The sequence below is a fragment of the Leucopleurus acutus genome (assembly GCF_964270905.1).
Source record: "Leucopleurus acutus genome assembly, chromosome: 17".
Classification (NCBI taxonomy): domain Eukaryota; kingdom Metazoa; phylum Chordata; class Mammalia; order Artiodactyla; family Delphinidae; genus Leucopleurus; species Leucopleurus acutus.
In genome coordinates this window covers 15,075,751-15,100,848 of record NC_139159.1, presented here as the reverse complement: position 1 = coordinate 15,100,848, position 25,098 = coordinate 15,075,751, and the positions used below count along the sequence as shown (strand labels likewise).

At 41.6% G+C, this 25,098-nt stretch overlaps 1 protein-coding gene across 6 annotated transcripts in view; it reads left to right on the top strand.

Moving 5' to 3' along the window:
* Positions 1-25,098, top strand: part of NCOA2 (nuclear receptor coactivator 2) — a 269,851-nt gene that overhangs the window by 175,044 nt on the left and 69,709 nt on the right. For all 6 annotated transcript variants that reach the window (XM_082858344.1, XM_082858348.1, XM_082858347.1 and 3 more), the window contains 2 exons: positions 1,115-1,219; positions 4,931-5,103. In XM_082858344.1, the coding sequence (XP_082714470.1) occupies positions 1,134-1,219; positions 4,931-5,103 (259 nt within the window). In that variant the 5' untranslated portion in view covers positions 1,115-1,133. The remainder of the gene's footprint in view (positions 1-1,114; positions 1,220-4,930; positions 5,104-25,098) is intronic.

Here is a 25,098-nt window from a genome sequence, read left to right as displayed (position 1 = left end):
AGCCTGGGGGACAGAAGACGGGGAAATGGCATAGAATTAGAACTCTAGGAGAGACTTGTAAATGCTGACTTAAACCTTTGGGGCTGTTGCTTTTCTTTTGCTGAGCAGTTATTAAGCACCTTAAGTAACACCGTCTTCCACTTCCTCAAAATCTTTTCTAGTCCCTTTGCTTAGTTCTTTTGGAACTTAAACCTCTGTCACTCTTGTTATTTGCATATTTAAATGTTATTTTGATGGCGCTCATCATGACCAATGTGAACACACTGATTCTCTTATTATATGTCCTTTTATTTTCTTAGGGAAAGGAACTCAGAGAGCAGGGGCCAGTAATTGGCCTCTTCCATTAGGGTCAGTAATGTTTCTGATCTTTCGAATACATCTTAAGACCTTGGGAGATTGCAGCTAGAATCAGCTGAGGGAGGGAGGGAGGGTCAGGGGTGGCAGGATGTGAGAGAAAGCCACTGCTCAGGGAGGGAGCTGCCAGGAGAGAGGGCCCTGAGGAGGGAGCAGTGAGCAGCTGATGCAGGAGGAGACCCCAGGGAGATGCCAGGGAGGCAGGAAGATCCTCTGTTTGAGGGACATTGCTCAATGTCCCGCCAGGGACAGGGGTGTCAGAGTGCCCTGGTCGGATTTGGAAACATTCAGCTTTGTGGCGAGGCACTGCCTCTTCCCGGGGCTGTTCTTCATGGATGAGTGATAGCAGCACAGACTTGACATTGGCCAACCCCAAACAGAGTCTGGGAGGAGCCCCTTATGGCACCTGTAGTTCCCACACAGTGCAAGAGCGCTCCTGAAACTGGAGGCTGGCAGCAGAGACTGGCAGATTGTGTATAGTTCAGGGTGCTGCTGAAATACAACTCCTGTTCAAAGAGTGGGCCCATTGAGGTAGGCTTGTTTGTTTTTTAATTGTTTACCTTTACATTTGCTTAACTTAAGCACAGTTACAAAAAAAAAATTATACGTGCCTTTTCATTGGGAATTATACATGCACATAAGTCAAAACAGTGTGTTAATTACTGCTGTCAAATTTCTGATGAAAGCCATAGCTTTTTTTATAGTTGGTAAATTGATCATCAGCTCTCTTCACTTGTTTTCTCCTTGTTTTCTGTTTCAGTTGCTGATATGTGTTCAAGATGAGTGGGATGGGAGAAAATACCTCTGACCCATCCAGGGCAGAGACAAGAAAGCGTAAGGAATGTCCTGACCAACTTGGACCCAGGTTAGAGTCTCACTGAGAACACAACCAGTATTGCCCATGAAAGCCACATGCATGAGCCTTTGATATTTTATCACACTGATTTCACACCTGATTCAGATGCTCTTTGGTTTTTCTCCCTAACTGTCAAGCCTTTGGACAGTTATGTATTATTTAGTTATGTATTATTTACATTTTAGATATGCTAATCGGTTACAGATTTTATTATTCTTTACAAGAAGAGGAAAGCTACATACTTCTGGGTCCCCTGTGTACTTTGACTCTTAAAACCAATTTATTCTATATAATCTTGAACTTTTCACATTTTTACTCCTGTTTGCTTTTAGAATGTCATAATGATAAGACAACCCATAGTAAAAAAAAGTTTGCTGTTATATTTATACTGGCTTTTATTCTTTCTTTCTTTTTTTTTTTTTTTTTTTTTTGCGGTACACGGGCCTCTCACTGTTGTGGCCTCTCCCGTTGCGGAGCACAGGCTCCGGACGCGCAGGCTCAGCGGCCATGGCTCACGGGCCCAGGCGCTCCGCGGCATGTGGGATCCTCCCGGACTGGGGCACGAACCCGCGTCCCCTGCATCGACAGGCGGACTCCCAACCACTGCGCCACCAGGGAAGCCCTTTCTTTCTTTTTTTTTTATATTTAAGAGCAAGAAATGAAATGTTGAATCCCCTTGCTTTTGAATTGGTGATAAAGACTGTGGGTCTTCAGTGAATAAAACAAATAATTTTAAAACAAGTTGCATATCATATATTATGGGTGGAAGTATGAGTTGTTATAACCTCCATGCAGGGTAATTTAGCAGTATCTGTTAAAATTATAAATGCATATCTTCTTTTGAACTATCAGTTCCATTCCTAGGAATTTTCTGACAATATACTTTGACACCGGCTGGGCCGGTGAGCCATGGCCGCTGGGCCTGCGCGTCCGGAGCCTGTGCTCCGCAACGGGAGAGGCCGTGGCAGTGAGAGGCCTGCGTACCGCAAAAAAAAAAAAAAAAAATTAAAAGATCAAAATATGAACTAAGTTTTAGGGGAGCTTGGAATGAGGATAACTCCTAGGATCTAGAAATCAGAGTTAATGGACTGTGTCACCAAGGCACTGCTGCCAAAGGGAATCAGCTCCACCTCTTGTCCATTTGGGGTCATTCTACCCAGTGGAATTCTGGGAAGAGCTTCTGATTGGCCTGGTGTAGCTCAGGAGCCCACCCCTTGGGAAGGGAGGGCAGAGCACCTGGATTGACAGGCCTTCCGATGGAGCCCAAGTAGCTCCCAAAGTTCTGCTACCAAAAGAAGAGAACAGACTCTGCACAGGCAAAAAGAGTAGGTGCCTGCTGCAGAGGGGGCCCCGTGAAAGCCATTTCTCATCCAATGGGAGGCCATATTATTAGAGGTATGGACAGGGTGCTGGGGGAGTACAGCGGGGGAGAGCTTTGAGAGAAGGAGGAAATTCACATATTAGAAAGCAGGAAAAGATGAGGTTGGACAGGTTGGGAGGAGCTGGATCATAAAGGGCTTTCTATGGTGTATTTGTGAGTTTGTACTTTATCCTGTGAATAATGGCTAGAGATTGAAGGATATTAACATAAAAAAGTTATTTTAGAGATATTCCTTGGCTGGGGAGGCCGTGGACAGATTGGGTGAGAGAAGAGTGAGGTCATCAATTAAGAGAAATGCAGGGCTTCCCTGGTGGCTCAGTGGTTGAGAGTCCACCTGCCGATGCAGGGGACACAGGTTCGTACCCCAGTCCGGGAAGATCCCACATGCCGCGGAGTGGCTGGGCCCGTGAGCCATGGCCGCTGAGCCTGCGCGTCTGGAGCCTGTGCTCCGCAACGGGAGAGGCCACAGCAGTGAGAGGCCCGTGTACCGCAAAAAAAAAAAAAAAAAAAAAAAAGTTAGACAGCCACTTCTGTCCCGTGGCCAGTAGAAAGATCCCATGAGGAGCGGTAGGGAAGAGGACTAGGAAAAGAAGGAGGAAGAGCAGAAAGCCATTCCGTTTTCCCCGTCTGGTCGCCAAGCAAAACAAGCAGCTTAAATGGCCACCGTCCATGGGGCTTCCCTGGTGGCGCAGTGGTTGAGAGTTCGCCTGCCGATGCAGGGGACATGGGTTCGTACCCCAGTCTGGGAGGATCCCACATGCCGCGGAGCGGCTGGACCTGTGAGCCATGTCTGCTGAGCCTGCGCGTCCGGAGCCTGTGCTCCGCAACGGGAGAGGCCACAACAGCGAGAGGCCCACGTACTGCAAAAAAAAAAAAGGCCACCGTCCACACCGCAGCCCCCATCTCCTGTGTGTGGCCTGTAGGTTCTCCGGGCCTTCCTGGCCAGCCTCAGCCTTCTGTCTGTCAAACCGCCTTCAGGGCCCGGCGGTCCTGGCTGAGGAGGCCAGCTGGTACATGGAGGCTGTTCTCTCACCAGTGCTCTGCTGGTTCTTGGGATGAGCACAGCGCCTGCCTCCCCCGGGCCTTGGAGCACAGCCCCTCCTTCCCACCCATGTGTCATTTCGTTGGCATCTTTGGGGGGCAGGGGTGATGGAAGGAGGTGAAGGGGGTAGAGAGGTTCAGAATGGGAACTTAGCTCTTCTGCGCATGGCAGCCACTGTCTCCCTTTCCCTGGAATTAATAGGGTGGAAGCCAGGAGTGAAGATGAGACTTAGCAAAACCAATTCTGGTCGCTGCTCTACCAGTCACTCACTAGGTGATCTTGGACAACTCGTGCAACCACTATAAAGTGGAGAGAGATTGTGTTCTATCTTAGGTTTATTAGTACATGAGAATAAAGCTAATATTTAGAGGCAAACATATGAATGTCTACTACACATTACAAGGTTTTATAAATTGGCATTACATACAAATAATTATATATTAAGAATACAGAGAGCTGCTGCATTAAACAACTTGCTTTTCTTATTTATTGTATTGTTTGAATGTCATCCAGTGGACTCTACCGTACTTGAGAAAAAAATTGTATGCTGTAATTACCAAAGGGAACTTTTGAGTTTGCTATTTCCTCAAATTCAGATGAGGAGATCTTGCCAATTTTTATTTTTTCCCTCCCTTCCATTAACGTTCTCAAACTCAAGTCGAACTTGGACCATTTATTTACGTTTTGCATGTCATTCAGCTTGGACAGTTAACAAAGACCCTGGGCCAGTTTCGCTTTTGTTTCTAGCTGTACTGTGGTTTTTAACGTTATCTTAAAAGGCCGTTGGGTTTGATTATGAACATCCTAAAGAAGTCTATGAAATCATAAAAATTTATTTTCATCATTTTGCTGTGCTTTATCAAAAATCATTGAAGTTTATTTATTCCTATTTTAACTAGATTAACTTTCCTTCTTTTATTAATCTTAAATAAATTTTTATAAGCGTGAGCTCCCTTATGTTTCTAAAACTCTTCTTTACTTATTGAACAATGAATTTGATACCTCTTTGTTACCAAGTGTTGCATTAAGCACAGTGGTGAGCAAATCATCCTGTCCTTGTCCTTGTGAAGCTTACAAGTCCAGTGGGAGACATGAAACACATTGAACAAATGATCACACAGGTAAATATGTAATTACCAACTGGGGTAAGTTTGATTTCAAAAAAAAAAAAACATGCAACATTTAGGGCAGATTCGAGGGTTTTTTTCCACCAAAGTAGTCCATGTTTCTATAAGTAACTTTTGTTTGCTCTCTTTATTTTAGAACTTGGTTAACATGCTTATCTTTTTCGTAATAGCCCCAAGAGGAGCACTGAGAAACGCAATCGTGAACAGGAAAATAAATATATTGAAGAACTTGCAGAGCTGATTTTTGCTAATTTTAACGATATAGACAACTTTAACTTCAAACCTGACAAATGTGCAATCTTAAAAGAAACTGTGAAGCAAATTCGTCAGATCAAAGAACAAGGTAAGAGGAGTGAATGAATATTTTGGAGAGTTTAGTTGGTTTCTCTTTTTCCATGTGTGAGAAGTCCCTTCAGAGTCCCTTTAATCCATTTCTTAGGTTTAAATTATTGATGAGAAGGTGATGTCACAGGGCAAGATGAATGCAGGTATCACTTGCAGTGGTTTATAAATAGGCTTTATATAAAATTCAACAATTCCCTGAAGACGGAGGGGGCCGAGGTGAGGCAGGGTGATGTAACTTTTCATCTAGTGAAACTCAGGTGCCCACTGATTCTCCTCCCCTGCCTTAGAATTGTTAACAGCTTACACAGCAAGTGACTGTCGTAGTTTGCAGGTAAGGAGCCAACCGAGGATGGAAACCAGAAGTAAGGGAGTGAAGCACCTCCTGCTTCAGCTCGTCAGCATATTGAAGTGTAGCCTCAACTGGCCACGCCACTAAATTAGAGTTTCATATCCTGAGTGACAAGAGATAGATTGGAAAGGCTCAACCTCTAGATAGAATTCTTTTGTGAAGTTGAAACACAGAACATGACAGCTTTCTTCCTGGGGTTTTATTTTCTTTCTTTCTCTTTTTTTTTTTTTCCTGAGATCATTTTCTGCCTCTCTTCTTTGATATTTTTGCCTACAGAAAAAAAATTTTAAAAAATAATGTTTTAAAAATCACATTGGACTTTGTAGTGCCAAAAATAATCTGTATTAGGCAGGTACGAACAGCGTCTTGGTGCCCAGGGCCAGTATATGCTCCTGAAGTCTTTATACACTGCTTTCCTTCAGGAGATAATAATCTCCTGTAATCTGTTTTTGAATGCATCCTCTTAGAGTTCATATCGTTTTTTTCTCTGCCTTTTATATAACATTTAAAAGAGGCAGATTTTAGAAAAATAATGTCTTTGTCTCTATAGCTATGTGAACCCAAAACTTTGCAAGTATAGTTCTGTCTTCTAAGAACTGAAACGTATACACATAGCATCTACCACGCAGTTTCTAACACCAGCCCGCTCTGAAAGTTAGTATTTCCTGGTTTCTCCATCAAAATTATATCATCGTAACATTCAGCTTTCATGGACTTTCTACTCAGTTGCATGCCTCAGTCGCCTTCATCTCTTTCCTATTCCTTTTGTTCCTTTTGAGATTCACTAGTTATCAACAATTCAGTTTAATCTCAATTTGGTATCAGCAAATGGATAAAATCATATTCCTAAAATTTTTAGGAGAAATAACTGATTCAAGGTTACAGTGCTTTGAAGTTGCTGCATTTCTAGTTGCTGGTATCGTTGCAGTGGAGAAATCATTAAGCTTCTTGTTGCCCCTTTCTACAGATTTTGAATGATTCGATTTTGTGAACATCCCACGTTAGGTAGAACTTTCACACTTGAAAACAGTTATATGTGTATGTATTTTACTATCAAGATCTTGCACAGGGTTTTACAGTTTTGCAAAACCTTGGTTATTCCCCCCTTCAAACCATAAAACACGTTAAGATGTGTCACGCTGGGACTCTGCCGTACTTTCTCTGTGGGTGTAATCAAGGCCGCCATACCACGACCACCCAAGAAGCAGCGACAATAAAAACCCTGTCACGTCTCCCTCTTACAATATTGTTTCCATTAAGTTGAAAAGTAATGTGTTTTGAAAAGGGAAGCAGAAGTTAAAACCCAAATGAAAGTACAAGTATACTTTTAACTTCTCGACCAATCTAATATTTTAAGAATATTTCTTGTTTAATAAATTGTTTTTTAGAGAGAACAGGGACCTTAGAATCAAATCGGGTGGAGGCTAGGTATGAATCCTGGTTCTGTCTCTTACAGACTTTTTGAACCTGGACAAATTATTTTCTCTCTCTGCGACTCAGTTTCCTCACATAGAATTTAGCAGTCACAACACCTAGGTTGCACGGTTGTTGAAGAAATTAGGAGCTACATAAATGCTCCCAGCAAGTACTCATCACAGTAAGCGTTTAGTACGTATTCAGTAAATATCTTTCCCACATTCAGTAGGAAGGCACCTTTTTTCTTCACCTATGCTCAGATCTTCATACAGTGAGCTCTTCCTGCAGATGGAAAGCAGGGGGAAAAAAGGTGGGGAAATGGTTATGAATAATATGCTCCCCTACAGGGTCATTTGAAGAAAGTCACATTTTCTTCTGGGGCCAGAGGACTCCACATCCACCAACAGCTCTGTGCGGCCACCTTGATTTCTCTCAGCAGCTGGCAGCCAGCTAAGGTTCAAGAGCAACACATAGGTCGGATCGGAACCCTTCCTTCTCCCTCTGTGTGTGTCCACCCACCCAACTGTCAGTCGGTGTAAATAGAATCCAACCATCATCTTAACAGCGTCATCCAAACTTAATTTGTATTGCAGTCGCAGGTATCAGGCTGAATAAAATCCTAACTGTCCTGAAGAGTTAAGCTGGGTTGCGTGAGGTGCAACTAAAGGCTACACAGTCAGGAAAGCAGGCTCCTGTGAAAGGAACCCGCCAGCGTCCAAAGCTCAGGCAGCTCAGCCAGGCAGGATGGGCTCTTTCACTCGAGTCTGCTCGGTCATCAGCTGCTCCTCACGTTTCCGTAGGCTTGGGAACTAAGGCAGAGAATGATGGATATTTTTAAATGGCCTAAAGGATGGGGTTTTGGAGGGAGGGTACCAGCTATCTAAATGATTAAACCTCCCTTGTCTGTAGCACTTTCTGAGACCTGTGTTTGGAAGACACTGGCTCTCCAAGAGCATCACACGGCCGTGCACCTCGTAGTAGCAGACCAAATGCACACAGAGTCTGCAATTCAACCATAACACCAGCTTTTTGATATTGAAGTGGGGTGTTTCTTCCTGTGTGGTATGATGCTGGTAAATGTGGAAAACATCTGGTGTCTGTAACTTACAAAGAATAGTCATAAGTAGTGAATAAACTTTTTTCCTAACTGGGAAGACTAATATTGTTTCTATTTCACAGAAGAATAATAAGTAATATGAAAAGTACAAATGATTTAATTATGGATTAGTGAGTCCAGTTTCACACTCCTTAGCTAGAAACTTAAATTTAAAAATTCCTATGGAAAATACATGGCGATTCCTGTGCTCTTAAAAAATGAAATTGAAGCATAAAGTGACTGAAACATGAGGGGATTTCTAATGATTAATACATTTCTACTGCCCTCTTTAAGATAGTATCTCTCCTCTATTACCCCAACACTTTTTGTTCTTTTTTCTAAAATAATAATCTAAAATGAATTGTATTGTTTGGAAAACATTTGTCACTTCATTTAAAGCCTCTTTAGTGCAGCATATTTTTTCATAAGATTTTTTTTCTTTATATTATTATTATCATTTATTTTTGGCTGCACTGGGTCTTTGTTGCTGCGCGCAGGCTTTCTCTAGTTGGAGCAAACGGGGGCTACTCTTCGTTGTGGTGCGCGGGCTTCTCGCTGCGGTGGCTCGCGGGCTCCAGAGCGCAGGCTCAGCAGCTGTGACGCACGGGCTTAGTTGTTCCTCGGCATGTGGGATCCTCCCGGACCAGGGCCTGAGCCCGTGTCCCCTGCAATGGCAGGGGGGTTCCCAACCGCTGCACCACCAGGGAAGCCCAGTGCAGCATATTTGAGTATAGGACGTACTTATCAGTCAGTGGAGAACTGGTTTCACCCTTTCGTTATTATTTTTCTGAACGTGAATAGCAATAAGAATGAAAAGGTATATTTCAAAAATTCACATTGGTGCAGGCTAGATTTGCGGGGGGGGGGGGGATTTCTTGTTGAATCAGGCAACCTAAAAGATCGTTCTGGTTTCTCATTGTGATTATTCTAATGATTTAATTTTTTTTTTTTTTAATGATTTAATTTTGATTGTAGTGCCAGTATGAGAACATTGGGATTACAGATTGGTTCATACATGTAAATTTCCCCTACAATTGTGCATAGCATCAAAAAATAAGTATTTTAAGAGAGGGTGTGGGGCAGGGGTGTGCTGGAGTCAACTGGTTATCAAGCAACGAGAGCCAGTTGTTAAATTTCAAGAATTTTATAAGCCACTTGATAAGCACAGCCATTATTAAAAATTGTTTCGCTGTACAATTAAATTATATTTAAAAACACAAAGGTAAGGAAGACTAAAACTCATCATTTCCTAATTATTGTGCTGCATTTTACTATTATCTTTGCTCTAGCGGCCTTTTGTGTCTTGTGTCTACATGATAGAAATACTAGGTAGTGGTGGTTACTGCGAATCTCTAATTAACATCTAATATTTTAACATTAGATAGACATTACATGCACACATAAAAAATACTGTCCACTTCAGCAAAAAAGTCACTTACAAACTGACAATTGAATTTCTACGTTCCATATCTTCATCATGTATTTTCATTATTTCACTTTTGTCTTATTAACTTAAATGAAAATTTCAAACAACGTTCATGTCAGAATTATATTCTTTCATCAGCTATAATTATAAGTTAGCTACAAGACAAGAGTTTGGCAAAAATCAGCAAACATTCTATTAGAATCAGTTGGCTGTCTGGAATTTACAGTAAAGAGTGTTATATGTTTTATTATCATTTGTAAATTATATACTCCACATACTTTGTACTAGTAAAATTTGTAATCAGCATTATGGTGCTTGCTATTTTTTCCCCCAAGGAGCTGGTTTTTAAGCATTTCCCAGTATACCACTGGTGGTCATAGGAGGTTGTCTTGTAAATGTAGGTGCGTCAAATTCATGAACTCATTATTTTAGAATTCAAGGGAATAGCAATGGAAACAACCTAATTCTAGCACATAAGAGTAAAATGTAGAGCCCATTAAGATTATATTTTTCCTTCCAGTTTTTTTCCCCCCATGTTAAATACATGAAGTTCTTGGGATGGAAATTCAATTATTCAAAGCTGACGCCTAGGTGTGAACTAATAGCTGTCACCAAGCAGAGTAAGCAGAAGATCCCTTCCAGGGGTAGGATATCTGTAAATCAGGCTTTGGGGTGATGCTTCCAGGCATTGTTTATGTTCCATGTGATGAAATCTTAGGGTGATGGCAGAGTCATCCATTGCCCTGGAAAGGGTAGGCGTGCCCTTGTAGATACAGCCATACTGAAGTCAGTGTCATGGATTGCTAGTCAAGTATTTATGACAGTACTAACTCTTGATCGGTTGGAGAATGAATAGGAGGAGACGGATGACATATGTATTCTAAGTTTGTTTAAAAAAAAACAAAGAAAAATCGGTGGCCCTTTATACACTCCATATAGTTTAAATTTCAACTGTCAACTTCTTTTTTATCCTATTCTTCTAAAGGTGCTGACGATAATTAAATGGACAGAGTCAGGCAGCCGGATGTAAAAGTGGGCCGGCAGTGTAGACCGTGTAATGGACCAGTGCGAGCACCAAACTCAATTGGCAGAATACATTAATCAATCTAATGAGCTTATTAAGAGCATGAGGTTTATTTAAAATCAGATGAACCCAGTCTCTCTCTTCACCACTGTAGGACAGTGTCTAAATTGTCCAACATCTCTGGGCCTTTACTTCCTAATCTGTAAAAAGGGGATGATAATGTCCACTACACATTGCTCGTATGAAGACTATGTTCAACGTGTTTATAAAGGGTTTAGTCTAGTGCTTGGCAGGTAAGAAGACTTACTCAACAGTAGTTATTACTCTTCTCGCCATGGTTTCTGACATCTGGACTTGGAGTCCTCATCCAAATGAATCTAGGTTTTCTTGCTAAGGATTCAATATTGATAAGGAAAAGAGTCGTTTTCGGATGTTTTCTCTGTTACGGTTGTAAACCTTAATATTCTGACAATGTTGATTCTTTTTATTACAATACAGAAATAAGTAAACAGAGCTATCAAAACTGTCCATTCAGGGCTTCCCTGGTGACGCAGTGGTTCAGAGTCCGCCTGCCGATGCAGGGGACACGGGTTCCTGGTCCAGGAAGATCCCACGTGCCGCGGAGCGGCTGGGCCCGTGAGCCATGGCTGCTGAGCCTGCAGCGTCCAGAGCCTGTGCTCCGCAGCGGGAGAGGCCGCAGCAGTGAGAGGCCTGCGTACCGCAAAAAAAAAAAAACAAAAAACAAAAAACTATCCATTCAGAGACAGAACTCAGAAATGTAGTGCTTGGGGAGTTCCCTTGTGGTCCAGTGGTTAGAACTTGGTGCTTTCACTGCCAGGGCCCAGGTTCAGTCCCCAGTCGGGTAACTAAGATCATCCCGCAAGCTGTGTGGCATGGCCAAAAAAAATGTGCTTGGTGTGACCCTGTCTGCACCCTTCCCCCGGCTCTGTTGCCCCTGCTGCACCCTGTAGGCTCCTTCTCGTCCCTGTAACCTGAGTGACATTTTTCAAGAACCTTGCTTTAAGGAGAACTAAAGAGGGCTAGAGTCACTAGCAGTTTTCATTTCATCCTTACTTACATCAACACAGGAACGAATCCGGCCCTAGCTTATTCTTGAAGATTTGAAACTGTTACAGGGTTCCATGCATCTAGAGATAAAGCAAATTTTATTTCCTTGTTTGAGAATATCACCTGTGATCAGCAATATGTCCTTGACATTGCCGTTCTTAATGAAAATAAAATACTTTCCCACTGGTGTGCATATAGTTCACTTTCATATTTTCATGTGGATTAATGGCTCATACTATTAATGAAATCCTTAAAATGAGTGAGCAGGGTGGAATTCTTGCTTTCGTTCCTCCTAGGAGCCCCTTGGTGTGGGGTTTTTTGTTTTTTGGTTTTTTTCCCTAAGTATATGGAAGTTTTTTTGTATTTAACAGCTTTCAGATGAAGAGGATTTAAATAATTTAATGTGCTCTAATGCTTTAGGATTTTAACAATTTATGACATGAGCTCTCATTTCAAGACTTAAACTGGCTTCCACACTCTAATAGAAGTTAGGCATCGCTTGCTTTCTTGCTCACCTTGTACTGTTAGGAAACGAAATTCTGACACCCTGCTGTGTGTATTGATTTCATTCAAGAGCAAACATTCATTCCATAAAATTTTTACTGAGTAAATACTATATGCAGGGCATACTGTGCATTCACTAAGGGGGAAGGAATCCAGCAGTCAGTAAGTACTTGGTTCTTTTCCTTGAAGCGTTCACTCATTTGGAGGGAAGTCCGCTGGTACACAGGCAGCTGTGGAACACAGGGACAGTGGGAATAAGTGTAATTACCGATGTTAGTACAGGCTTCAAGGAGGACAGTAAAGTTGACGTGGGCCTTGCTATAAGTGTAAGATTTAATAGGTGAGAGAGTAGGGGCCGGGGGAAGGAGAGAGACATTCCAACAGGGAGCAGAGGAACCGGAGCAAAGGCACAGGAGCCCTCCGTGGCACCGGTGTGTGCAAAGTCGGACTGTTCAGCTACAATAAGATGTGGTAAGATGGATTGAAGCATTTGGTTGGATTTGAGGCTGAAAAGGGCAGGTCAGAACCAAATGGGACAGTCAGCACAGGACCATAAGCAATTTTGAAATTTGGAGAAGGTGATATAAAATGAGAAACTCTTAACTATCTCCAGCAGAGTTCACTTGACGTCGCCTACTGTGGTCTCCAGACTCTAGAGATACCCTGTACTAGGAAGGGGAGACTTTTTTTTTTTTTTTTAAATGCGGCTGATTCCTGGGGGCGGGGAGTGGAAGGCACATAACTAAAGAAACAAGAAGAAGAAGAAAAAAAAAACTAAGTGAAAACATGAGAACAATAAAATGTCTCATTCTTGTGTAACAAGAAACAATACTTTATTTCAAAAGACTTTCATAGGACTTCCCTGGCGGTCCAGTGGTTAAGACTTCGCCTTCCAATGCAGGGGCTGCAGGTTCCATCCGCGGTCGGGGAGCTGAGATCCCACGTGCCTTGGAGCCAAAAAACCAAAACATAAAACAGAAGCAATGTTGTGACAAATTCAGTAAAGACTTTAAAATTGGTCCACATCAAAAAATGTTTAAAAAAAATAAAAAGCCTTTCATTTATTTTTATAACTTGTTGAAGGGACTTAAAAGGAGCAGGAGGAAGTGAAGGGGGAAAACGACAGATAAAAAGGCAGTAAGGGGGCTTCCCTGGTGGCGCAGTGGTTGAGAGTCCGCCTGCCGATGCAGGGGACACGGGTTCATGACCCGGTCTGGGAGGATCCCACATGCCGCGTAGCGGCTGGGCCCGTGAGCCGTGGCTGCTGAGCCTGCGCGTCCGGAGCCTGTGCTCCGCAACGGGAGAGGCCACAACAGTGAGAGGCCCGCGTACAGGGGGGAAAAAAAAAAAAAAAAGTCAGTAACACCCGCAAAGACCAATAGAGCGCCTGGCAGATAGAGAAGGCTGGTAAACATACTCAGAAGCATGCGTGTGCAAGTTCAAACACAAAGGTACAGACATTTTTAAATATAAAATTTTATAGTTTCTTATGGCGTTTTCACTAATGACTTAAAAGCACAGTCATTTGGCAGCTGTGGGCACGTAGATAAGGGCCCTTGGGCTGAGCGCGCCCCGCCCAGCCCCCATGTCGGCCCTCCCCTGAGTGGTCCATGGGAGGTGCGTCAGTACACTGCCACCGCCCCCCGCTGCCTCTGCTACCGCTTGGGGCTTGGGGGTGTCTGCATCTTCCACCTGCACAAGGGAGCAATACCAGGCCTTTCCTCCGCGAGAATCGGCTGAAGATGCTCGAGGAACCCCCCCCCGAAAGGACGCCAGGTTGATCCTTCTGCCCCAGCTTCACTGACTGCCAGCAGACTGTGATAAAGTCCAAAAGAAGCAGCTCACCGCAGCATCCAAGTCCCTCTGTGGTCTGTCCCCGGTCGTGCCATACTCCCCCTTGCTCTACCCCACAAACCCCCTGAACTTACATCCCCTCGCCTACAGGGTATGCTGGCAAGTCCACTGCACGCATTTCCTGGCCTCCGTGCCTGCTGCCTGGAATGCTTCTCTCTCCTTCCCCCTCAGCTGATTGACCACTACCCACCTTTAATAGGCCACTGGGGTGGGGTAGGTTTATAGAGCACTGTGAGAAGGCATCCAGGCTGGATGAGGATGGAACATCCAGTGGCCAGGGCCCTTCACCAACACCCCATGTCTGACCCGTCTGGCCCAGTGCTGTGTTCCTGTATCCCATCTCATCAGTGTGTCTACCCTAAGACAGCTACCCTGTTGCGAATTGTTGCTAGCCCAGAATTGTGTGTTTTTTCTTTTGTGTCATTGGTACTCTTTCCTCCCTTTCTGGAATGCCTCCCTTTCCCTGTTTCTGTCTGTTCCCATTAGAGTCCTGCTGTTCCTTATTCAAGGCCCATCTCAAATGCTGCTTTTTTAAACGAAGAACTTCTTAATTCCCAAACAATATAGACTCATGTCCTTTGAATCTCCTATCATTTCTTGTACTATCTAATCTTATTCTGATGAGGTTTTTTGTGGGCTTTTCTTTTTCTTCCCCAGTTGAATGACAGACTCCTTGATGGCAGAGATTGTATCTAACGCGTCACTCACACCTGCCGCAGTTCTGAGCACAGTGTTTGTCTTATATAAAATAAATATCTCACATTTTTCTGATGCCAGCCTTCATCTAGCCTTGTATAATGGCTTTATATTGGGGGGAAAGAGCACCCTAAATTAAAAACTTGAAGTTTTTATTCTAACAATTGGGTGAGTACATTCTCTTATATAGGGTTGATAAATTACAACTTCTCTTGTAACAAATAGTATTTTTTTATACTTTTTTTTAAACAAATTTATGTTTTTATTTTTGGCTGCGTTGGGTCTTTGTTGCTGTGCACGGGCTTTCTCTAGTTGCGGCGAGCGGGGGCTGCTCTTCATTGTGGTGCGTGGGCTTCTTATTGCGGTGGCTTCTCTTGTTGAGGAGCATGGGCTCTAGGCGTGCGGGCTTCAGTAGTTGTGGCTCGTGGGCTCAGTAGTGGTGGTGCACGGGCTTAGTTGCTCCGCGGCATGTGGAATCTTCCCAGACCAGGGCTCAAACCCGTATGCCTTGCATTAGCAGGCGGATTCTTAACCACTGTGCCACCAGGGAAGCCCACGAATAGTATTTACAGTATTTTAGTTTGTCTCCTTAAAGTGCACTTGTGTCTTAAGGAACACTTGGGTGGTGAACTTTTAACTTCCATAGACTCTGGTTAAGTTTAGCTCCTTATCTTAAGAGAAGATAAGGATGACAGATCTACATAGCTTGTCAACTAGAGTATATTTTGAAATCCTGAGGGAGTGCTGAGTATTTTTATACTTTTTAATAATTATTTTTATTATGATCTTTAATTAACATGGAATATTTTCCCTAACGATTTTAAATAGACATATTGTATCCGACTAAAATATATAACAAATAGAAAGCATAGTCACACTTGATACTAGTGCTGTGCAGATACTGGATATATTGGTTTTGAAACAACTTATATCTAAAGATTTTGTCATATGCGTTTAAATTTCCATGAGCTAAAGTTTACATCTATTCATTCTTAGTTTGAAGAATGATGTAATTTTTAAAATTGAAGTATATTACAGTGTTGTGTTAGTTTCAGGTGTAAATTACAGTGTTGTGATAGTTTACAGTGTTGTGTTAGTTTCAGGTGTACAGCAAAGTGATTCAGCTATACAGATACATATATCCATTCTTTTTCACATTCTTTTCCATTATAGGTCATTACAAGATATTGAATATAGCTCCCTGTGCTATACAGTAGGTCTTTGCTGTTTATCTATTTTATATATAGTAGTGTGTATTTGTTAATCCCAAACTCCTAATTTACCCACCCCTTCCCCTTTGGTAACCATAAATTTGTTTTCTATGTCTGTGAGTCTATTTCTGTTTTGTAAATAAGTTCATTTGTATCACTTTTTTAGATTCCACATATAAGTGATATTATATGATATTTGGCTTTCTCTTTCTGACTTACTTCACTTAGTATGATAATCTCTGGGCCCATCCATGTTACTGCATATGGCATTATTTCATTCTTTTTTATGGCTGAGTAATATTCCATTGTATATATGTATCGTATCTTCTTTTTCCATTCATCTGTCAATGGACATTTAGGTTGCTTCCATGTCTTGGCTATTATAAATAGTGCTGCTGTGAACATTGGGGTGCAAGAATGATGTAATTTTTGAGAAATGAATTAAATATTTGGAGCGTTGTAAGGAGAAGATAATAAGAGTTTCCGATTATAATTTACTCTGTGTGTGTGTGTCTGTGTATAATTCACTATTTAAGATTAGAAGTGGCTGAATACAATCAAGTTTATGTGTAGTGATTTTAATATAGGAATAGATTAAAAATATAGAGCATAAATACCACTATTTGACTCTTCTTTTTTTTGTCATTCTCTGGTTGATTTAGGCTTTAAAGTCTATTTTTCTTAGTTTTTTTGTTTCATGGGTTTTGTTTGTTTCTCCAACCTGTTGCACTGGTAGAACGAGGAAGAGGGAAATGTGACTGTCTTTCTGTTACTTTCAGTCTTTCAGTTACTGACTGTCTTTCAGTTACTTTTCAGACTGAGATGGATTATACAGTAATAAATTGTTATACAGGCAACTATTTTAATAGGTCCTTCCAAGGAGACTTTTTTTTTCTGGTTTGATGAGGTTTTAATTGTGGCAAAAAGTATATAACATAATCTTACCCTCTTAACAATTCTTAAGTGTACATTGTTGCGTTGTTAATTGTGTGCACACTGTTGTACAACAGACTTAGAAATCTTTCGTCTCGTGTGATGGAAACTCTATTCCCATTGACCAGCTGCCATTTCCCCTCCCCACAACTGCTGGCAGCCACCTTCTGCTTTCTGTTTCTGTAACTCTGATTACTTTAGATACCTCATGAATAAGTGGAATCATGTAGTATTTATGTCTTTGTGGTTGGCTTATTTAACTTAGCATAGTATCCTCAAGGTTCAGCCATGCTATACCATATGATAGGGTTTTCTTCTTTCCAAAGGCTGAATAATATTCCATTTTATGTATATACCACATTTTCTTTACCCATTCATCCGTCAATGGACATTAAGGTTCCTGCCACATCTTGGCCATTGTGAATAATGCTGTAGTGAATGTGGATACACAAATATCTCTTCGAGATCTTGTTTTCGATACCTTTGAATATATATACCCAGCAGGGTGGTCGCTGTGTCATATAGTGGTTCTATTTTTAATTTTTTGAGGAACCTCCATACTGTTTTCCATAGTATCTGCACCATTTTATAATCCTCCCAACGGTGCAGAAGTGTTCTAATTTCTCCACATCCTTACCAGCACTTGTTATTTTCTGGTTTTTTGCTAGTGGCCACCCTAATGGGTGTGAGGTGATATCTCATTGTGGTTTTGATTTACATTTCCCTGATGATTAACGACGTTGAGTATCTTTTGCAAGGAGACACTTTGAAAAGAATAAGTATCTAATTCCATATGACATCGCTGAATGCCTTTATAGTCAAGTATCTTAGTATCATATATTGCTGAATAGTTTAGGGCACCAAACATGACCATAAAAGCTGAGCATATGGGGAGGAGCTTCTGAGGTACAAGAAGGAAGATCTCTTGAGGCAAATCTGAAATCAGTAAGAAAATGAGGAAAAACACAATGGCATTGAGATTTCCCTTTTAGACATTTTCCCTCGTTTCAGCCAGTTCTCACATTGCCCTAAAGAATGTGTCTTTCCCTGAAGCCTTTTACATTAAACCTCTTTATATAGGTTCCAGGCAAGTAAGAAGTATGGCCTTCATAGATCCGACTTGTTATCTGTTTGTCTGTAGTTGTGGGGTGGGCAGATCGAGGCAATTCCCAGTTCTTTCCTCCTCTTATGACTGTTCACTCTGAAATATTTTATTTCATTTCTACTTAGAAAATGTTCACCTTTTCCTAATTACTGAGTCATTTATCTCTCCTAATAAGAGTAGGAGTCCATTTTTAATCCTCTCATCTTTTCTGTCACCCCTGCCCAATGTTTTCAAAGTAATAATTCCAGGAAAAGAATGATCCTGTTCTTCCTCTTAGCTTTGCTGGTAAGAAATGGAGACCCTTACAGCTTATGCTTTCCCGCAAGTGCAGAGTTGAGTGAAAACTGGCCTTCTGCAGTTTTGAGGCTTATTACAGTTGTTAGTTAGCTTTTAGTCCAGAGTTAATCTTATCAGCACATCAGATCTTGAATCCTATTTTGTTTACTAAGAATGCGACAGTGAACGGTAATTCACAGTGTGCTTATAATAACTTATTGATTAAAGACTCTGGATACCAATTAACTTTAACTTGAGAATTGATTTTAATTTAACCATTTTTTATTGTGGTAAAATATACATAACATAAAATTTTTACCACTTTCAAGTGTACACTTAAGTCGCTGCGTCACTGTTGACCAGCTGTCCTCAAAACGCTTCTACTTTTGGTCTGTACTCTCTCCGTGTTCCTTCACTGGCTTCCCTTCCTCATCTATCTCTTGACCTTCTTTCTGTCCCCAACTAAATCCCTTCCTTCTTCAATTTTACCGGTTTCCAGCCTTCAGCTTTCACATCTGTCTCCATCCTGTCAGCTTTAGATCCCAGGCCTTTCCGTGCCTCTCATTGCACAGATGCCCAGTGAGGGCCTTCCCCAGTCCCCGCTCCCCAGACCTTGCCATTTCATCCCGCATCCAGATTTCCAGCCACCTGTCAGGCATCGCCCCTGGGCGCCCCATATCCCAGACAGCTCAGTCTCTCCTCTGCCTCCTGAACAGAATGGCGTGTCCGGTTCCCTGTGCTCAGTCTCAGGCCATGGCAGCACCACCTGTTTTGTGCTCATCTAGGCTAGAAACCTGGGTCCTGGTCACATCGACGTCCTCTCCCTCTTCACCATATGCAGCCAGCCAGTCAGCTCTGTCAGGTCCTCACCATGTCCTGTGATATCTCCACCCCTTATATTTCCCATTTTTATTCTCAGCACCCTATTTTAAGTCATCTTTTGTTACCTTAACTCGTCTCTGCTTCTCTACCTTCTATAGTTCATCCCCACTGCGACCAACATTGATTTCCTAAAAATGTGTTAGATGTGTAACTCTTGTTCCGAAAACTTTCGGTGAACCTCTTCTGCCTACAAAATAAAGTAAAATGTCTTCACATTGTGTTCGAGACCCTCCACCATCTGGTCTCACCATTCTGGGTTTGTCACCTGCTATTACCTGTCTAGCCATTCTTCTAGGCAGACCTGAAGCCTTAATTACTCTTTAACCCAAAGCTGCACAGCTGGTGTGTTTTTATTTTTTTTTGCAGTACGCAGGCCTCTCACTGCTGTGGCCTCTCCCGTTGCGGAGCACAGGCTCCAAACGTGCAGGCTCAGCGGCCATGGCTCACGGGCCCAGCTGCTCCACGGCATGTGGGATCTTCCCGGACCAGGGCACGAACCCGTGTCCCCTGCATCGGCAGGCGGACTCTCAACCACTGCGCCACCAGGGAAGCCCTGGTGTTTTCATTGTTAGGTAAAATACATATTTCATTTTGGCATGTAATACAATAGTTTAAACTTAAAAAAAAACAACTCCCTGTGACCATGTAAACACTTTGATGGAAGAACCATAGCTTGTTCGTTCGTTCTTTTTCTTTCTTTCTTTCTTTCTCTCTCTCTCTCTCTCCTTCCTTCCTTCCTTCTTTCTTTCCTTCCCTCCCCTCCCCTCCCCTCCCCTTCCCTTTTCTTCTCTTTTATTCTCTTCTCTTTTCTTGCCTTGCAGCAGAGCTTGAGAGATCTTAGCTCCCTGAACAGGGACTGAGCCCAGGCCTTCAGCAGTGAAAGCACCCAGTCCTAACCACTGTACCACCAGGGAATTCCCAGCTTGTTCATTTTTATATCCTTCCCCTAAGCCTTGCACATATGAGATGCTTAATAAGTGTTTATATAAAATAATTGCCAAAAACTAGGGTTTAGAGAAGATGTGAAAGCAACATGAAATTCAGATTTTCTTCGGATGCTTCAAGAAGGTATGAATAGAATAGTGGAGGGAAGAAAGAAAGAAGGCAGTTAAGGACCATCATTAACTATTGTGTCTGTTTGAAGTAGCACCACATGAAATAAATTCCAATGGTGTAGTCTGGAAATGACCAGGGACCATGCCACGACTATACTTAAACGTGATGATTTCTTATTAACTCACGATTATATCTGGATGCCCTCTATATGCCACATACTGTGCGAGTTACCAGAGATATAAAGAGAAGCAAAACACTGTCCCTAAATCCAGGGACTCATTAATAAATATCATAAATATTATCACAGAACTTTGAACTTTAAAAACCATTTTTTTTCCCCTAAGATTTATTTGTAAGTTAATTGTTTGGAATGGAGGATATTTTCCATCAAAACAATACAGTTTTGGTGATGAGATTCCTGGACCAGTTCCATAAAGCCTATCGTAACCAATAATGCTTCTAACTAGAATAGTTCTTAATATATGAGGTATATACAGCTGTGTTTTAAATTTATAGTGATGGTGTAGTGATATATAGGGTACAGGTTTTTTTAGAAGCATTACTAAATTTATTGTAACCTTTCCTTTCTGTTATATGTCATTTCAAGCATAGATAACTGTCCTGTAAGGCTCCATGGACATTATTGATATTAAAAAAGAGCTCTCTTACCCCAAAAGGTGGGAACCACTGACCCGATATTTATTACATGGTGAAGGGTACTGTAGAGGCTAATCAGTCAACACATGCGTGTATTTCCTGGGAGGATCCTGGATTTCCAGAGGCCTGGAGCATGGTTGCCTCTTCCTTCCTTTCTGCCCTGGGAGGCTCTCCTGGACCCTTCCCCCTCCAGGCCTCCACTGGCCAAGAAGCTTATGAGAGGAGCAGAGTTCCAGAAGGGCAGGCCTGTGGTGATGGGGAGGGTCAGGCCTGGGTGTGTGAGAGTCTGAAAGCTAGGCACTCAAGCTGGCAGAGTAAAGCAGAAACGCTGGGCCAGGGTTATCTTTCCTTCTCTTCACCTGCCTCCCATTCCACTGTCTTTCTTTAAATTAACCACTCTCTTTATTTCTACTGGGATTTTTTTTTTTCTCTTCCCCAGATCTACTGCAGCACAAAATTCAGGTTTTTATGTGCATTTCTTGTCTTTGAAGCAAATGTTCAATTCTGGAATTATATTTAGCTAGTGAAACAGATAAAATGAAGGTAACAAAGGGAAAGTCACAGACTTTCAAGGAGGTCTTTAAAACTCATAATAAATTGGGCGCCAGATGGTCTTTGAAATATAAATGAAGCTCTATTTCAGCCTTTGTCTTTCTTCCCAATTTCCTCTTCAGTCTTTAGAAAACCCTAAATTTATCTCTTTTGATCCCATGGGAGGTACTTGTAGGTCCCCCGAACTTCCATACCATCCCGCTTGTATCTGTTTGTCTTTCTCTCCTTCTCTCTCTCTCTTCTTTCCCTTTTCTTAATTTCTATTGGAAGAGACAAGGACCACATAGATAAACAGTGGATCTTAGGTTACATGAAGAGTTGAAGTATGGCTCATCAGTATTTCAGAGGAAATATTCTAAGTGGGGTGCTGAGAAATGGGGGTCAGGCCACCTGTGCTGTTGGAGAGGTGAGTACTGAAGTCGATTGACATTACCTGGCTGACCAGGTGGACAGCTGAGATTTTGGTCCCTACTTAGTGGCTTCAAAGCAATAGCAGATTTACCTTCAATAACCACCTTCTCAATACAGTAGTTACTCAGAATTGTAAGAATACACTCACTGCCCATCCGTTGCCTACAGGACACAATGACTCTATTTTCATATTTAAAAAAATACAAATTATGAACAGTTTATTTTTTCCAAATTGACCCTCAGCGTGTAGGGATAGGGGGAGGTGGCCATCATGAACCTGAAAGATTATGGATCCAATGTCAGGATCTGTAAAGACCTGATACCAGGTATTCTTGTTCAGAGTCACAGTACTATAATATTTATATAGGTGTAGTTGATTATGATAACTCCCTTAGTAGTGCTTCTCTTCTGTATACTAATCTGAGGAGCCCCTTAGGTTCTTTCCATGTACTAGACTTAATCCTCCCCTTTGGGAATTGAGGTTTTAAAATTGAGTTCCTGGTTTGCATATTAGGATAAGGAAGAGGAAAGGTGTAGACACTCATGTATTTTAGCTTCACTCCTTAACTCAGTGACTCGTGCTTTTCTTAGAAAGGACAGATACATAACCCATCTTACAGAGAGATACTTTTGTGGTTAAGTGATTGTAGGGTCTTCCCTTTTAAGTTCACCCAGCAGGTTTACTTGGAAACTTGGACAACTTATTTTTATTTCTGTGGAGTATGCTCTCAGCCTGAATTTTTGAGACCTATAAGTCCTAATTTCCTTGGCAGTTGGGTTTATCCTGAGAGGATAATATAGCAGATCGTTAACCTCCCCATTTTTATTTCCCAAAATTCTTTTGAGCTGCTACACTTCGGAGAACTAATTTGGCCCTGCTAGCATCCTGAGGTGTATGCATTGTTCCTGGTGTGTTGATGGAAGTTTATTTTGAGTTAAGTAATCAGCTCTTACCACGTTCAGTCTGTGATGAAAGCATTCTTAGTGAAATCTTAGATAATTAGAGTCTCTCTTCATTCAGCATCTGGATCAATGCTGTATCCTAAACGTTACTCTCCGAATAAGCTGAGTCTTCCAGCTAAGTAAATTAAAAACCTCCTAATACTTACAAATTTATAAATTTCATTTTTCTTTTATTGCATAAATCCACAACACTTTAAAGAAACAATGTGCTCACCCCATTTCAGCACTCGGCTTCCCCATGGCAGTGAGCCTCACACACACACAGGAGGGCAAGGCTTATCTTTTTTATCTTTGCATCCTCACCATCTGATATCGTGTTTATGTTTCCCTTAAACACATGAAATACTACCTTCTTGAAAACAAAATTACAAATAAAAATTAGAAAGTAAAATCCCTTATACCATCTGTGTGCTTGGAATTGATCCCGTATAACCTGCCCAGAACACTAGAGGGCTCTTTCCACTGTTTTCTCCGGAGTATGGATCAGCTAAACTCTTGAGTGTCTGCATGGGTCAGTATGGGCCAAGCAAAGATGATGGGGATGCAGAAAGGAAAAACACAGCCCCTGGCTCAGGGACTCCACAGTCTCGAGGGAATTCTGAGGAGATCCAGATCAAATCAGATGATTTCCATATGGTGTAGTAAGTGATATATATTATGGTTGTGTTTTGGAGGAACAGAGGGTAAAAATTTGGCTCCCCTGAGATTCCAGGAAGATTTCCTGGAGGAAATGACACCTGGGACCAAGGACCAAGAAGGCCTCAATCCTGTCCAGTAAAGGTCGTGGCACCCAAGAACCCAGCAATGCCTGGCCTGCTCTTTTGAAAATACCCCAGTTGAAGTAGATTTTCGTGTGTCATGTTGCCCTGCTTGGGCTGGTCCAGAGAGATAGAAAACTGGTGTTTCCCTTCTAAGAAACAAACGCTATTGGCCAAAAAAAAAAAAAAAAAAAGGCAGCATTATTGTAATATTTGAGAAGGAAAGAAATTTACATTTGGTAAAGTACTCATTTTATCCCAATGAGAGTGAAAATTTATGTTTTCAGTGTTACCATAGATAACTGAAGAAATTTTATTACTGTTAATACGGACATTGATTTTTTTTTTAATTTAAATTTATTGGTAGAAAAACCATAGAAATGATACTGAATTTAATTCATTAACGAGCAATGTCTCAAGATAACTTCAATAAAATACCCTCTTGTAAGTTTCTGATTCAATTCTGTTTTATCACAAAGGGGTGTGATTTTCCTTTAGTGGAAACTTGTCTATTTCTATTTCTTTTCACTTGACTTAGCCTGATGAAGTCTGTCCTTTCCGTTTTTTAAACATGCGTGATTTCACATTTTTCTTTGTTATACAGTTATTTATATTACATTATTCAATGTATTTTTTATTTGTCATTTGTAAACAGGTTTATTGGATTCTTGTCTTTGTAAGACTGCTTGTAATTATAAATGCAGAGTAATAATATTACTTAGCGCCTTTCTTCTGTGGCGCTCAGAGTTCTTCACATACGTTATCTTATTAAGCCTCATAACATCCCTGGGAGGCAGGGGCATTTTGCAAGCGATTATGGATTGCTTTGCTGAATCAGCACAGCCTCACAGCATTATGATAAGCTTGGAAAAGATTGAGGTCATGTACTAACTTGCTCTCAGGAAAGCCCACATGCAGCCAAATATTTTCCTTAGCGATACAGACCTAACAACTGCCACCATTCTAGTCTCTGGGAAACCCGCTGTCCGTTGATGCAATTTAAAAACTTTTTGAAAATGCGAATCCAAGACAGTATCTTGCCCCTGCCAATTCAGAGGCAGGTGAATTACATATGGTATGAGTACAGCATCCTCTTCCAGTCCAGGCTTTCAGTCTACAGAAGAAAGGCTACCTCTGCTCTCTGCTCTCAGTACTGGACCTGCCCAGTTGTCATGTGTCTGCCTCACTATACGCCATCACCCGGCAGGCAGGATTTCCAAACACAGATTGCTGGAATTCAAACTGTTCATCTGTGTTCACGCTAAACCTGTTACAAAATGCCATTGGGTAGAACTCTACTGAAGTCTTGGTGACAGCATAATACGAAATCATCTAGCATGTGAAAGCTTAAGCAGGATAATTAAAACTGAAAATAGGAAGAATACATCTCGATTTTAATTCGTCATTTGAGGGGTTGTAGAATGGTGGGGAAACTTATCTCTTACGGCTAATATATGTAAAACAAAACTGTAATTTTAAGCTAATTTAAGCCAGTTAATTTGATAGGGAGTAACTTAATTACTATTATGTCTTCTTCATATTTATAATTAGATAGTTAATTTGATGAGATATGCCGTGGCCTGTATGCATGACCATAATTAACCTCCTGAGGATATTTTTTTTTCTTAATCCGTGAGATAGCCATGGCGCTCACTGTGTGTATATCTTAATCCGTGAGATAGCCATGGCGCTCACTGTGTGTATATCTTTCAGTTGTGGCTCAGACTTTTCCATAACTTTTATTAGAGAACAAAAT